This window comes from Embiotoca jacksoni, unplaced genomic scaffold (genome assembly GCF_022577435.1).
Source record: "Embiotoca jacksoni isolate LCO1_2020_lvr unplaced genomic scaffold, fEmbJac1.0.p SCAF_7, whole genome shotgun sequence".
Classification (NCBI taxonomy): Eukaryota; Metazoa; Chordata; class Actinopteri; family Embiotocidae; genus Embiotoca; species Embiotoca jacksoni.
Window position 1 is genome coordinate 7605485 of NW_027185425.1, and position 14596 is coordinate 7620080.

Genomic DNA, 14596 nt, shown 5'->3' on the forward strand with positions numbered 1-14596 from the left:
AAAGACAAAAGTGAAAATAAAAACAAAACCTGTTTTTTATAATTATTGTGACTTTTAATTCACAACAAGTAAAAGGAGTACAGATTGACATAATTTAATTGGATCAAACAAATATAACAAATAATGTTAATTACATCCTTCACTTTTCTAATTACAATATAAGGCCACTGGAGTTACTGACAGAACTATTACACCAGAGAGTGTTGAATTCAAAGCATTATTATTGGTGTGCGTTTCGCACTTAAATAATAGAAATGTCTCCAGTAGGAATTGTTTACCATTACAAATATTGTAAAGCAAGACTACATGCTCCATTAGAGTTGGGCAACAAAACAGTCAACCACTTTACAGGTTCAAGTGCTCCAACATATCCCTGGGAAATCTGTGTTTACGAAACAGGTATGCTTGATATAAAAACTCGACATGACCCGCTGCAGAGATGGCAAATATGAATTTGACTGCTGTAGCATGTGTTGTTTCAAATTAGCATACATAGTAACACCACAGTAAAAATGTTTTACAATGTAGGACATGGCTGGAATAAGAGATGGCCACAGGGGACAATAAATAACCCTTTTTAATAACAGGACAGAATATTTATACTGCACTCAAGCTAAAGACATAAACTGGTGGAAATGGAATAGCTGTCACTTCTTAAGTGTTCTATACATAAAGCATGAGTACTGTTATTAAAAGGGCAATTTCATCTGATCTTGGAGAATCTTATTTCTCATTGATGTTAAAAGTCTAAATTCACGGAAAGCCGAGAGAACAGGAATGTGGGATTGTAACAGACCATGAACACGAAGCAAACTCAACCTGTTCCTTCTTGGGGTTTCATCGCTCTTCTATTGCAACCCCAAAATAAAAATAAAAACATCGTAACCGTACACAATCAGCCCATCTGAGCTGTAAGCAACCATAATCTTCCTATTGGTCATTTCATTACACTGTCCGCACCATAATGTACTGCTCATAATCCCAACAAAAGTCCTTTATGGAATAGCGGAAATGTAAACCTAGGATTTATTCCATATTTGTGGTCATATTTTGTACTTCCATCCTGCTTGGTACAGTCATCGTTAAAAAATAAAACTCTCCACAGTGCAATAAAGCTGTATATGTAGGGTCAGTGGGGCAAATAATGCCTCACTTGCGCCATCCCTTTAGGCATGTATGCAAGCTCAAACACACAGATGCTACCGTGTTCCTGCAACAACGTCTCACTGCTGTACATTCAGTACGTTTGGCAATTCAAGTGATTCTGCTGCAGCTCAGCAATGGTACAGGGAAAACAATCTTTTTCTATTTCCCATTTATTATATTGTGAGTATACATTCTGAATCTATAACAAAAAAATCTATTTCAGCACCATCATCCCCTAACATTAGCTCCTAACAGAACTCCTTTGAGACTGATGGGCCAACAGCCTGTGAAGGTTAATGGTAAGGAAGAGGTCACAAATTGCTTCATTCAGCCTCCTCCGTTATCCGCTTTCTGCTGTCAAAAACTGTACTCTTGATGACTTCCGCTCATGAATCAAACCTCAAGTACACAAGTGCTCATCTGAGGAGGATTTGGCTGGCACACACCCAAAAGATAAGTCCTCCACTGAACACCTTTGACACAGAAAGAAAGAGGAGGCGATGACGAATTGGGAGAGGACCAGAGAAATCAATCAGGAGACCATCTGGCATCCCGGGACTCTCGAGGCACAGACAACTGTCGACTCCTCCGCTGTGTTTCCCAGAGTCCCTGCGCATAGCCTGAGGGACGGACACACAAGTGACCACAGCTGCGCGTCAGAGGGATCTATAGTTGTCCGATTCTGACGGACTGATACAAAAGCGGTGTTCGCAACCCACCGCAGGTAAATACAATACTCTCAAAAGAATGCCTCCATGCCTGGGCGTACACTTTGTCACCTTCCTCACTACTGCTCTAATTCCGTCTCGTTGTTACTAAAATATACATTCAGTAAGAGCCTTCTTCACGAGTTCAATTATAAATTATAATTTTCTTTTTTACATCAGGCACTTTCTATGGGCTCCACGTGGAGAATTAATGAGGAAGAAGACCAGTGTCTTTACATTTGCACTTTCCAGCATGAAGTGAATAAATTCCTACTTATTTATGACTATAATTGAGATAGGTCTAAAGTGAAGCTTTAAAAATAATTAATTTAGAAAATACATAACCCATATGAAGTAAATCCATAAAAATATGGCTGTGATTTAGTCTTTTCCAGCTGCATATCACTTAAAGAACACAAAACAGATTTACACTATGTTGAAAAAAGTAGTTACAAAAATGGCTACAAAAGGGCGCAAAATGCCACGTGTCTTTTTACCTTAGTTCAATTCACACTACAGGGTTACTTCACTCAAAGCAGAACAGAATGAGACTGGAGTTTCAGCCTGTTATCAGTAGTTAGGCGATTAAGTTGAAGAGGTACTGGGGGCTTGCGTAATGCCTGTGATCTATGGCTTTTCTTTTCTTTTTTCTTCTTCTAAGCCACCGGTATGTAGGAGAAGCAAGCACTCATAATGTCCTGAAAAGGTTCTTCATAAAATACCTGAAGATTTGTCCCACTTCCTCTTGACAAATAAGAAAGAGAGAAACACAGAGAGGACCGCTGGCCCCCTCTACAGGAAAAGACACCATATGACATGGCTTGGAAATCTACTGTGATGCCAGCCACTCACTCATAAGAGGCTCCGAGTTTGGTGACAGATTTGTGAAGCTGTTGTTGTCTTTCAGATGGTTGCACATGTTTCTGTGCATCTCTGTCAGCGTTTTTATAAACCAAGGGAGCTCAAATGGGTCTCTCTCTCTCTCTCTCTCAAAGGCTGCAATAGAAGAGTAGTGGGTAAATGAAAAACAAGAAAAATGCCAGCATATGTCGTAATGCAGATTATCTCCGATTCTCAAGCATCTCCTTGATTAGAAAAAGAATGCATATTTTTGTGGTCTCCCAGCAACATAGACTCTAAGTACTTATCAGCATAATGGACTGGTGGTCCATTACATCCAGTTGGCACAAAAATGTGCAGAGGTTCAGTTTGGAAGGAAGCATAGAAGCACCCTCTTTTAGGCTCGTTTTAGGGCAAGGCAAATATATTGAATATAAAATGTGCAATTAAATCCACTCGTATCCCTCCTCAGGATATGGGCTTTGCACGAAAAATAGATCTTCTCTCTTTATACTTTTATATTCTCTCCTCAAAGAACCACTTCTGGTGGAGGTTGTTGGAGCAGGGTTGGAGCGAGGGGGCTGGAGTCCCGTTGTCGGTCTTGTCTACCGCCTGAACACACTTCTGGCTCAGGACATGGTACAAACTCCCGTCCTGAAAAAAAAACAACCATTTGGGAAAAATTCCTTAGAAAGGATCATATTTTAAATTGAAAACAAAACAGTTATGTGGTGGTATCTCCGGCGCTAAAAATCAGTGCGACATGTATAAAAGAACCAAACAGCAGCTCTGTGACGTTATCTTCATCATTTCTACCACAAAGCTCCCTACTAGAACACGGATACTCTGCCCTGATTGATTGATCTGCACATTTAGCGACCTTTCTTTTCGTTTGCCTCACTTTCTGTTTTCTCCGATCCCCCACGACTCTGCTTCTTGCATTCACTCCATTTCTTTTGGCTCCATTTACATTCCGATAGTGCCGAGGTTCCAACATTCAGCACACGCTGACCAACTTCATAATATGAATTTGAAATGTATGGACGATAACATTGTTAAAAGTCTACTCGATTTTTCAGAATTAAAGTAGTTATATTTTTACCCTGCAATCATGGCGCAAACGACAGATCATATACACCAAAAAAAAATAAAAAATAGATGGTCTATAGCAGCAAGAGAAACAAACAGAGTTCAGGTTTTAAGTCTGTGCATATTGTGAAGTATTAGTGCTGGTTTGAGAAGTGATATATAATGCGGAATCAACAGAGAGAATTCAACAGTAAACCGTTTCATGTCCCCCGACTGATTTCATGTTACACTTCTCTTTCTCTCCTAGACAGCAGCTCAGACACTCAATCCTGCACTTACACTGCTGCCACATCACTCCCCGTCTTACACCACCAAAAAGAGAAATGAACTTTACACCTCACCTCCCGAAGGACAAATTTCTGGTCCGCGGGTACAGGCTGCCCTCGTTTTCTGCACAGCTGGACAGTCAGGTAAGTACTGATGTTGTCAGCCACGACGCATCCGGCAGGTTCCCTCGTGTTATAACAGATCTCGCCATCCACGGAGTACTCGAAAAACTGTGGGGAGAGACGAGACGACATGACTGGGTCTCCATCTGAATGCTTACGTGCTGATTGTGTAATGTCAAATTCAGAAAGTATATATATTTTACTATCATTTCACACAGTCCATTTTGGTTTGCTGTATTTCGGTTAGTTCAGGGTGTCTTCTTAGTCACTAACAGGGAGTGTGTACATGCATGACTCAGAGCAAGACGAAGCAAGAAAGCAAAAGGACTCGGTGTACAGAGACATGGATTGTTTGTATACAAACATGTATTGCTGGTCGGTGTACAGGCTGTAAATGAAAGTACAGAAAGTGGAATGTGATTCTGTAGCCTGCAGAGCACTCTCACAAGGCCGACAGCACGAGCACCGCAGAGCCTATTCTCAAAAAAGGCGCCATCAGTGTGTGTCCACAGAGGGGTGATGGAATAACGATGCTAAATTTGACAGTGCTTCCTGGAGTAGTGACAACCACGGAGGAAAAGGCATTGGGAAATCTACCCTCTCTTTATATCAACAAAGCCCACATCATTTTGCAACCTGGGATAGGCACACAAAAAAAAAAAAAGGCCATTATTCCCATGTTTACAAAAGGTACAACCGCAAAGCCTGGCAGTCTATGATGAAATACGATGATTGTATCCTTACTTTTGAGATAATCTCTGCTATTGTCTAAGTTATATGGAAAACAGGGAGTCATGGAGAATCAGTAGAGAGTGAAAAGTAAATGTGATCACGTCTACGGGGACTCACCATTTCACATTATTGCTACCAAATATGCTGGTAAAGACTCATGTCGCACAGTACACAGTAAGGATTAGAATTAAACTTGAGGTGAAAAGAAGTCTATAGCCCAGAACATGCTAAAATCAAATAAGCCAACACAAACTCCAGTTGTCAAGGAATTGCACTCATTAGCTTTACACAACCAGTAACACATCCTTGAGGGCTGAAGTCAATCACCTCTACTGGTGCATAAGAGTAAAGAGTACCTTCATGGGGTTCATGTAGTTATACCTGCAGCATTAGGTGTTGCCGTTTGTATTTTGCATAAATGCATGAATCAGATTCCAGGCCACTTATCTAATCACAGATGTCACCAACTTAAGACAGGAGACGAGGATATCTGTTTGATTGACAGCAGCTGGCAGGCAGACGACAGTGCCGGTGTTACAGTGCGTGTATAGAACAAGAGACGAGAGTAAACAAACCAGCTCTCTGGGTTACATTATCATGAGAAGACAAAGTGTCGTTTTGTGATTTGGAAGCGTGAGGATCACGCCAACGTCTAACCGAACCCAACTGACATTTGTGAGAACATTTACACACTTTAAAATGCGCTGCAGCTCAGTAGCTGATAAGCTATCCAGTTTGCAAACTAAAGCTGGCTTTGCTCCACAGTGATGTTTGTTTGTTCACTGGTTCAACAAACTACGGCGCAAGTGGTTTTTCACCCGACATCGTGACGCATTTTATGGCTCATGGCCTGAAACCCCAACATGTCCTACCTGGTTCTGGCCCATCCCGTGACACGGATAGAGGATGACCCTTTGGCCCACCATCACGTGGTCATCGATAGGGTTGTAGTCAAAGCAGTAGTTGGTCTTTCCCCGGTTCTTCAGCTAGCAAAAGCAGTCACATCGAATGATACATTTTAGGTTTTGATAAAACTTATCTTGGAGAAGCTACCACCAATTAATGCTAAAGTTAATCTTATCCCAAGGGGTGAAAAAAATAAATAATAATAATCACACTTAACATTTTTGGTAATTTAAAATGGCTAATTAAATTGAATTGAAGCTGACTGCCCGTGATTCAGATGTGTCCTCACCATTCCAAACATGCCTGGCCGATCCGTTGGGATGTGAATGTCGGGGTAAACATTATCCAGATACCACCTGAAGTTCTTACAGCTCAGCTTCTCTCTTAGCTTTTTCCGCTCTGTCACATCTCCAAAGGCTTCCTAGAAACAAAGACCATGAGTGACAGTTCCCCTTTATTATTTTAGTTTCACCTTTCTGCCTGAACACACTGACATTCAAAACAACTTTAAGAAGAACAGAACAGATGTAATATAGATATCACATGATGAAAAGTAGCCAGACAGCTGCTGTGTCAGGATGATTTCTTAATATGGCCCTGTGCTGACACGGCATACAATTGGCACAATTTGTAGTTGATCCAAAAAATCTTAACAATTAAAATGCATTTCCAAATAATAGCACACCCTTAAAACAAACAGAACTTTTTAGAAGTAAAACACTCCTAAGTGCATGAACAGGATCAACTTGTGTGTTTTGCAAATGTTTGGGTGGGTGTGCCCGCAAAGTGTTAATGTAAATACCGGTACGCAAACATAGTAACACTTGCGAGTTACAGTTGGTGTCTGCTTCGATTACACCATATGCTCACCACACCTTCCCTGCTGGAGGAAGGGTTTAGCAGCACAGCAGGATGACGGATTTGGTGGTTTGCCTAAACGCAGCTCTAATTGGCCTTTCATCAGTTTATTTGGTTATGAGAGCGATTCTCCTTTGTCGATAGGACCAGTATGGGCCAGTGCAGGCCACTGTAGCATATCAGGCCGATAAGACTTTTAAATTAAAGACCAGTGCAGGTTCCAATGAGGAGTAAAGATAAGGGTGACCAGCGGCCCAATGACAATCCAGTATATGGATCAGTAAGGGATCATTTAAAAAATAAAAAAAAATAAACTAAGGGAGCAGCTAGAAGCCAATCGAATGTGCACAGTGGGGAAAAAAAAATAATTGGAGAAGCATGTTTACATAATGATGTTTCAAGACACACTCTTCTGTCTGCATAGTTCCTGAAAATGATATACTGCAGCATTTTGAATCTAGTTATATTCAATGTGTATTTTATTGCCTCATTGCTAATTAACCAGGAGTTGTAAACATATCTCACAAGGACAGACGGGTGACTCATCAGCTTGACACTGCTTCATCCTACAAACCCCAATACACACTTTTTCCGCTGTGGGGGTGGGGTGATGGTGTTAAAAATTAACCATAACTTTATTTGACCAATTCAATTTATCTAGATCATAAACCTTGAACCAGATCAAAGTAAAAGGTGGCAATCCAGCTTCGTCACACCAAACCTCGAGTAAGAATTAAGACAAATATATGACAATTTGTAAAAGCTTCACAGAATTATACAAAAAAAACAACTTCACAAAATTGTGGGTCGAGGTTATGACGTAGATTAATAATTTCTTCATACCACTCAACTAAATCTTCACGCGAGTATCTGAAATTTGTCAAATTGGGTGAAAATACCTGATAAAAACAGCAAAAATTACAGAATAAAAATGAGGCTATTAGATGCTAGACAAATATTTCATAAAAGAACATTTAATTTTTTTTTTTTAAAGAGCAAAAATATCTGAGAAAACTAAGGAACATGTGTCCACTTGTGAGTCAGAAAAGAAGAAGTGCAGCAGTTCTTGTGCAGGAGGCCTTAGTTTATTACCTTTTGGCAAAGCAACCTCCTCTCAGGGAGATGAGCACCACCTGATCTGTGTTTAGAGAGCTTCTCCTCTTAACTACACTGTCACACTGACCCGCGCATGCACACACACACACACACACACACACACACACACACAAAGGCAGGGCACCCCGTGGGTTAGCACTGCTTTCAAACTGTCAAGGACAGGTGGGTGACACCCGCTGGCACCAAGTGACACGGAAAGGTGGTAATCACACACCGGAACGCCCCGACACCCCTGTCACCTTGGGTGTCTTGCCGCTCATGTATCCCAAGTGTCACTTAATCAGGGGAGCTTTTACACCGCAGCGGGAGACCAGTGTGTGTAGTTTGGGAGAGCAAAAGAGTGCATGTCATTTTTTCCAAGTGTGCATGTTCATTGGTTAAAACAAGAGATTAATCAGACATTTCTGAGATGAGTCAGCGAAAAAGATGCTGCTTTCACCGTAAAGAAAACAAGTCATTCAGTCATTAAATATGTCCGAATGCCCTCTTAAAGAATAGTTCTGGTTGTGTTGGATACCACTAAAGCACACATACACTCACACCATCTGTGTGGACTCACCAGTCGCGCGTGGGGGTTTCGATGGTAGTAGATCACCTTGTATTCATCCATCCAGACCTCGGCCGCTCTCACGCTGTTTGCCAATGCTTTGCTCCGGGAGTAAGGGGCTTTTTTCGGGAACACATGACCCACGTGGGAGCATGGGTGGATCTCCAGGCTTCCCCCACATTGCCAAATCTGAAAGACACGAACAACACCACCACCTCAAGGGTTTGGTTGGCCTCTCAACCATGATTCAATCAGACAACACAAAGCGCAGCCTTGTTGTGGAGGAGCCTGGAAACAGAAGAGCTGTTTTGTTGGTAGAAATATTTTTGGTTCCTTCCCTTTGGGAATATGCAGCCAGTGCAGAAAAGGGATGTGCGAATTCTTCACTGCAATTAAAGTATTAAGCTCTTTGGCCTGTTTTCACTGGTTGTGGAGTTATAATTCTTTCAGTGTGACTTCCCCATAAAATGAGAAGTCATCATGCGTCTTGGTAAATGTAGCCTGACTGCTTTGTGCTGTGCGTTGTGAATTGTGGCTTGGTGCTGAAAGCAGTGCATAATTAACGTCAAAATGGAACCAGTGTGCACATTGTGCCCATTTTACATAAAGCCAGGGGCTTGTAAAATATTTCTACTGTACATGTACACAATTTCTTTACCCTGAATGAAAACTCCAGGTTCTCTCCTCCCCACACCTCCATCCCTGTGTCGTATGTCCCCAGGTAATGGAAGTACTTCTTGCTCACAGAAAACAGACCCCCAGCCATAGTGGGAGACCTGAAAACAACAACAACAACAAAAAACATATCAGAGAATAATTAACCTGCATATTGTTAGCTTTGACGAGCGTGATGAGACAGATGCAATTATGATTTGGTTCTATTCTCTGTTGAGTTCAACAAACACACCTGATGACATCAGTGGGTGAGTGTCGCCGTTTCTGCTCATAATCTGGGACAGTGTGCCACGTAAAGACCAACCGCCAATCAAACCCCCCAATTTGAGGTTCTCCGGAGTTGCCTAAATACTGGAAGGTGTTCCAGTCGATCACATCGATGACAGGACACACCACAGCTGTCGGCTCCTCTTTGATCCTTGTGGAGAAAAGAGAGAGAGGCTGTTGTTCTGAAAAGACAGTCAAGTATTGAGCTACTGAGCACGAGTCAGTTTCTAGCAATTCAGTGCTTTGCTCTGTGACAGTGGGACAAAAAGGCAGTTGGTTTTTTTTTCTCCCGTAAAAGGCCACACTACAACAAAGCACTCCAGTGGAAGAGTCCTTTCTGTTCCACATGAGTGTTTTCTCACCTGTGGAGCAGGGGCTCTAACCAGCCCTCATGACACTCGCAGTGACAATCCAAGAAGGTCAGCACGTCACCCGTGGTAATGGATGCCCCTAGCAACCGGGCCCGCACCAGCCCCTCCCTCTTTGTGGCGCGGATCAGACGAACCTTCCTCAAACCTGCGATGTACTTCTCCAACGGCTCCTTCAGATGATCTGCAGAGAATCAAACAGATGGACAGATGAACCAAAATAAAACTGAAAATGGGTTATTTACGGTGTTTGTATGAAGGCCATGACTGTATGCAAAATCGCTTCCAACACTGGATGAATAAATAGAACAAGGACGACAAGCGAAACATAACAAATTAAATCTGTGAACAGCTTTTAATAAGCAAGTTTGGCGGATTAAGAGAATGGAAAACAGTGTTTCAGACTGTTTGCCACACTGCTGCATTCATTGTGCAATAGTAAACTATCTTAAGTACGTACAGTACGTGTTCAAGACCCACCCAATGTGCTTTGAGTCATTTTGAAGGCTCCAGTGTTAAATACAATGACACTTAAATATTTGTTTCATTCTAGTTTTTTAGTGGGATATACCAAGTAGTTTTTGACCTCTACTTCTCCTCCTCCTCCTTCTTCTTCTTCTTCTTTAACGCTTTAATTGAAAACAATCCAGTAGGGAAACATCGTTCTTTGCTTGGCATGATCCTCTACGCATTGCTTCATTTGTAGGGCATTACCCAAAACAACTTAGATTCACTCCCTGAAAGTGTCTCGTCTCATGTAGTGAGTACAGAAGAGGAAACACTGAATGCCAGCCATACTATGAATACATTTACTGTCAAAAATTATTATTAGATTACTTGGTAATTCAAATGGAAGATTAAAAAAAGTGCACCAGACATGTGATTTTGATATTTGTAGGACTATCTTGATAACTACAGGGAAAGATTTCCATTTATCTACATCTTGACTCCCTGTCACTACCTTCCTGCATGTCTGTTTGATTTTCCTAATTGCCCACAAGTCATGTCAGTCTATATGGCCTCCCTCCACCCGTCTGACAAACCAGTGACTGCCACCTGTCAGTGTGTGTACCTTGAGCAACCTTCCTGTCCTTTATGACTATCGCCCTGCCAGCTTCCCCACCTACAACTGCCTCTTTCATATCCATCAGCCTGTCTGTTCCCAACAACCTCGTGCCCCCCCCCCCCTCCCCTCCCTCCTTCCTTCCTCCCTCCCTCCCTCCCTTGTCTGTGTCTCTACCTCTTTCACTGTAGTCATCCACCAGCACCACCTCTTTCAGCAGGATGTCTGGGGAAGTCTCCAGCACACTGTGGACTGTCCTCAGCAGGGTGGACCACGCCTCGTTGTAGAAGGCGATCACCACGGAGGTCGTCGGCAGGGACCTGTAGTCATACTGCAGCTCTTTGCAGCTGTGGCGTAAGGAGAGTTTGATTGTTAGGACACAGGTCAGTACAGTGGAGGAGGTGAGGCTGGACGAATGGGAGAAGACAAGAGCTGGCTGTGTGAAGCTTGGTTGCCTTGGTAATTCATCTTTGAAACTAGTAGGAATGAATACAGCAGAACATTTTCAGACATGATAAAATCAAGTAGTTATTACCCCACCCCAACAGTAAATGACTCACTCGCACTCCTTTAAAAGCTTCACCGAGTTGAGTTGAGCTTTGCTGGCATGTCCCAACTGTATAAATTACCCCTGAACTTTGCTACCGGCTGATAATAAGGCTTTTTTGTTTTGTAATGGTTGACATCACTCCATTAGTTACTTACAGTGGGCTCCATCTCTCCGGCAGCCTGCGGTGTAGAGACACTTTGTCACTGACATAAATGTTAATCTGGTGCTTTTTGAGACTTTCCTCTTCTTTTCTTTTCTCCTCCTCATTCAGATTCAGTTTCACAGCTCTCCCCAGTTCTCCCAGGGCATTTAAATCCAAGGGGGGCTTCTCGTAGACGGGCTTCTTAAGGTCTTCCTCCTCTTGCTCTCCGGGGGCTTCCCGTCGATTTGTCGCGCTCACTTCCCCGGAGTTGTGTCGAAAAAAGATCAGATACCCAACTAAAGTGGCACCGAAGAGGAAAAAGAGTAACTTGGGTCGGCTCCTTCTTCCGCATGCTGCCATCGTGTCGCTTCCTGGCGCGGAGCAGAGGTGGGTCTCATGCCCCGAGGGGTCTGCGGCACTCCGCTGGAACTATGCAGCCCAAGTAAACTTTCACCAGCCTCGTCACGTTACCGCTTGACTATTTCAAGTTTGTCTACTGTGAATCAAGTTCGCATACTATGAGGTGAAGTTCATGTCGTGAATCTATAGAGTTTGCGTCAAGTGGGCTTTCATTGTGAATTTCCCCAACTACTGACGGTGTGAGCGGATGCTCTCAAAGAGTTGTTTCTCCTCACGGGCACTCCTCCTCGACTCTCTCCAATGGTGTGCGGGACAAATGGGAAAGGATTAACAAACTCAGATTAGATTAGTAAACCATTATCTTGTTGGATTAGTTGGCTGCTTTACCTGGACAGTGGGCGACTAAACAAATCTAGGTCAGATCAAAAGCCCTGTCCACTTTTCCGTTTCGTTGTCAGCAACCAAATTAAAATGGTACAATTAAATACACGCCTCGCCCTCAAGATTATAGTGCGTGATCAACTATTACCTCGCTCAACAACGCACCTTACCCACTGATGTCGACAGACAGCGCTAAACTTTTCCCTCATGCTACTTCGATTTCAATTTCAATTTATGTCAACTGTTAAACTGGCCGAGCTGGCGACTTCGTTTCCGGTCAGCGAACGCCAAATTAAAACTCAGTGGCGTGCCCTTTAAACCATACTCGAATACAATTAAGTCAATAACAACAATTAAGATAGGATTTGTTTTTCTAGGAATAAATCCTAAATATATACAATGGTTGTCAGAGGTAGATTTAGTAATTTCTCTAAAAAGAAAATGCTTGGTGCTTTTAACTTGAAGGAGGACCCGGTTTAAAACGACTATAGCTGCAATTAAAAAAAAAATTAACGTAAAGTTTGTCGCAAGTCTATCAGCAGGTAAATCTGCAGATAAAATGGCCTAAAATATTTGGCCTCATTTTCAGTTTTTACTTCCAAGTATCAGATACAGATATTTTGAACTCTTCCCGGAAGCATGCAGCCTCCAGGTTAGCCACGTGCTTAATTTTCCCTCGTTTGATAAGTATTGCATCCCTAAAGTAAATAAATAAAAGTAACTAAGTACCTACATTTCCTCTAGTACTGCAATTAATTAATTAAATACAATTTTGACATGCTTTGGCCTTTATTCGAGTATTTTCATGTGATGCTACATACTTCTACTCAACTACATTTTTGACAGCTTTAGTTAGTTACTTTTCAGATGAAAAGTTGACACCATGGATGCACAGGTTTTTTTTAAAATAGCCTACAGTACATTGTTCAAGATTAAAGCAGTGGCTTCCAACCTGTTTGTCTTCTGACGTTGTACAAAAAGCAGTGTAGTCAAGATCACATGTCAGATGTCTGTGAGTTGTTAACAGTTCCACCAAAAAGTGATTTCATAGTAGCGTTATTTAGAAAAATAGGCCTACTCAAATGATTCTTACAAAAAAAAAATCAAAGATGATAGAAAAAGCCTAAAAACCGAAAACAGGTTTGTGTATCAAGACTTTGTTTTGTTCTTCTTTACTCTAATCATCTCGCGATCCGTCAGATTTGTCTGTTGTCCCTGTGAATAATACTGGATATAAAATAGTTCAAACTAGCTCCACCTGCAGCAGCTACAACAGTAACACACTAATGGTTCACGATTAATAATCTAACGATGTCATGTATAGGCTAATAATATATCAGTCAGGGAGACCAAACCAGTACTTTGACTTTAACACTCTGATTACATGTTGCTAGTAGCCTAGTTCTGTACTTTAAGCAAAACATTTTTATGTCTGACATTTCTCTTGCTGTACTGGAACTTTTCCCCATTTTCCACCAATGTCAAATTCCACCAGGGTTACCAAAGACAGCGATAATTATTTTTGGAAACACCTTTAGTGACCCTGGGAACACGCAGGACTCAAGCTTGGAAGTCCTTTACCTCGGTGGTCTTACTTCATATAAGGCCAGTTGTCACTCATATGAAACTGATATGAAAACTCTTGACACCAAAAATGAAATCTGACACAAAATGTATGTTTAAGCAAATTAAAATGCTAAATAATTAAGATGATCATTCAAGGCAAGAAGGTAATTTGAGTGGCATACTGATTTGATCGAGTACCCATATTGTGAAAACCACAAAGAGACACGGGAATGCAACAAGTCAGCCGTAGTGTTGTAATATACCACGGTAGACTGGGCTTGTTGTGTTCTGTCAGAGACACATTGTTAACGTGAATGCGTGAGGGCGTTTTCATTTAGGACTGGATGATGGATAACATTTTCCATGCAACAGATATTTGGACCAAATGTATTAACAGGGAAATAAAACAGTGGTAAGTTGCACCTTTGGGCTAAGTTATTGTCCTCTCTGTTGTCACACCACTGTGGACCAGTATATGTCTCACACTGAAAAGTGGTATCATTCAAGACACCAGGGTTGAATGTTGAACTTTTTTGAACTGATAAATAAATGTGTATATTATAGAAACAGCCATATAACACTAAACCAGGTAATACAAGAAGCAATTTAAAACATGTATTGTTACAAAGCTTCATTTGAATTAGGCCCCTCATGAGCCTTTCTCTGAAACAGTAAACACCAGTAGATCCTGCTTTTGTTGATGACTCTGCTCGAATGTGTACTTCCTTCAAACTGAAAGATTAAATTTTTTGAAAAGTGGATGGAATACCACAATCACAGCCTCTGTTGGACCAAACAAAAGCACAACTTAAAGGGGAAGTGGGACTTAAATACCCAATGCATCTGGAAACGAAAGAATGAAGGGAGTGAAGCATCACCACCAAGCATTCTTTA

At 41.7% G+C, this 14596-nt stretch overlaps 1 protein-coding gene across 1 annotated transcript; it reads right to left on the minus strand.

The window, feature by feature from the left end:
• Positions 1–53: 53 nt before the first annotated feature.
• galnt12 (UDP-N-acetyl-alpha-D-galactosamine:polypeptide N-acetylgalactosaminyltransferase 12) lies at positions 54–12446 on the minus strand. The gene is made up of 10 exons (XM_069176610.1): positions 11409–12446; positions 10881–11050; positions 9635–9824; positions 9238–9423; positions 8989–9106; positions 8343–8519; positions 6099–6230; positions 5776–5889; positions 4124–4279; positions 54–3347 (listed from the first exon to the last, which is right to left on the minus strand). Exons 1-10 carry the CDS (start codon positions 11753–11755, stop codon positions 3210–3212), a joined length of 1728 nt encoding a protein of 575 aa, XP_069032711.1. The 5' UTR covers positions 11756–12446; the 3' UTR covers positions 54–3209.
• Between the last annotated feature and the right edge of the window lie 2150 nt (positions 12447–14596).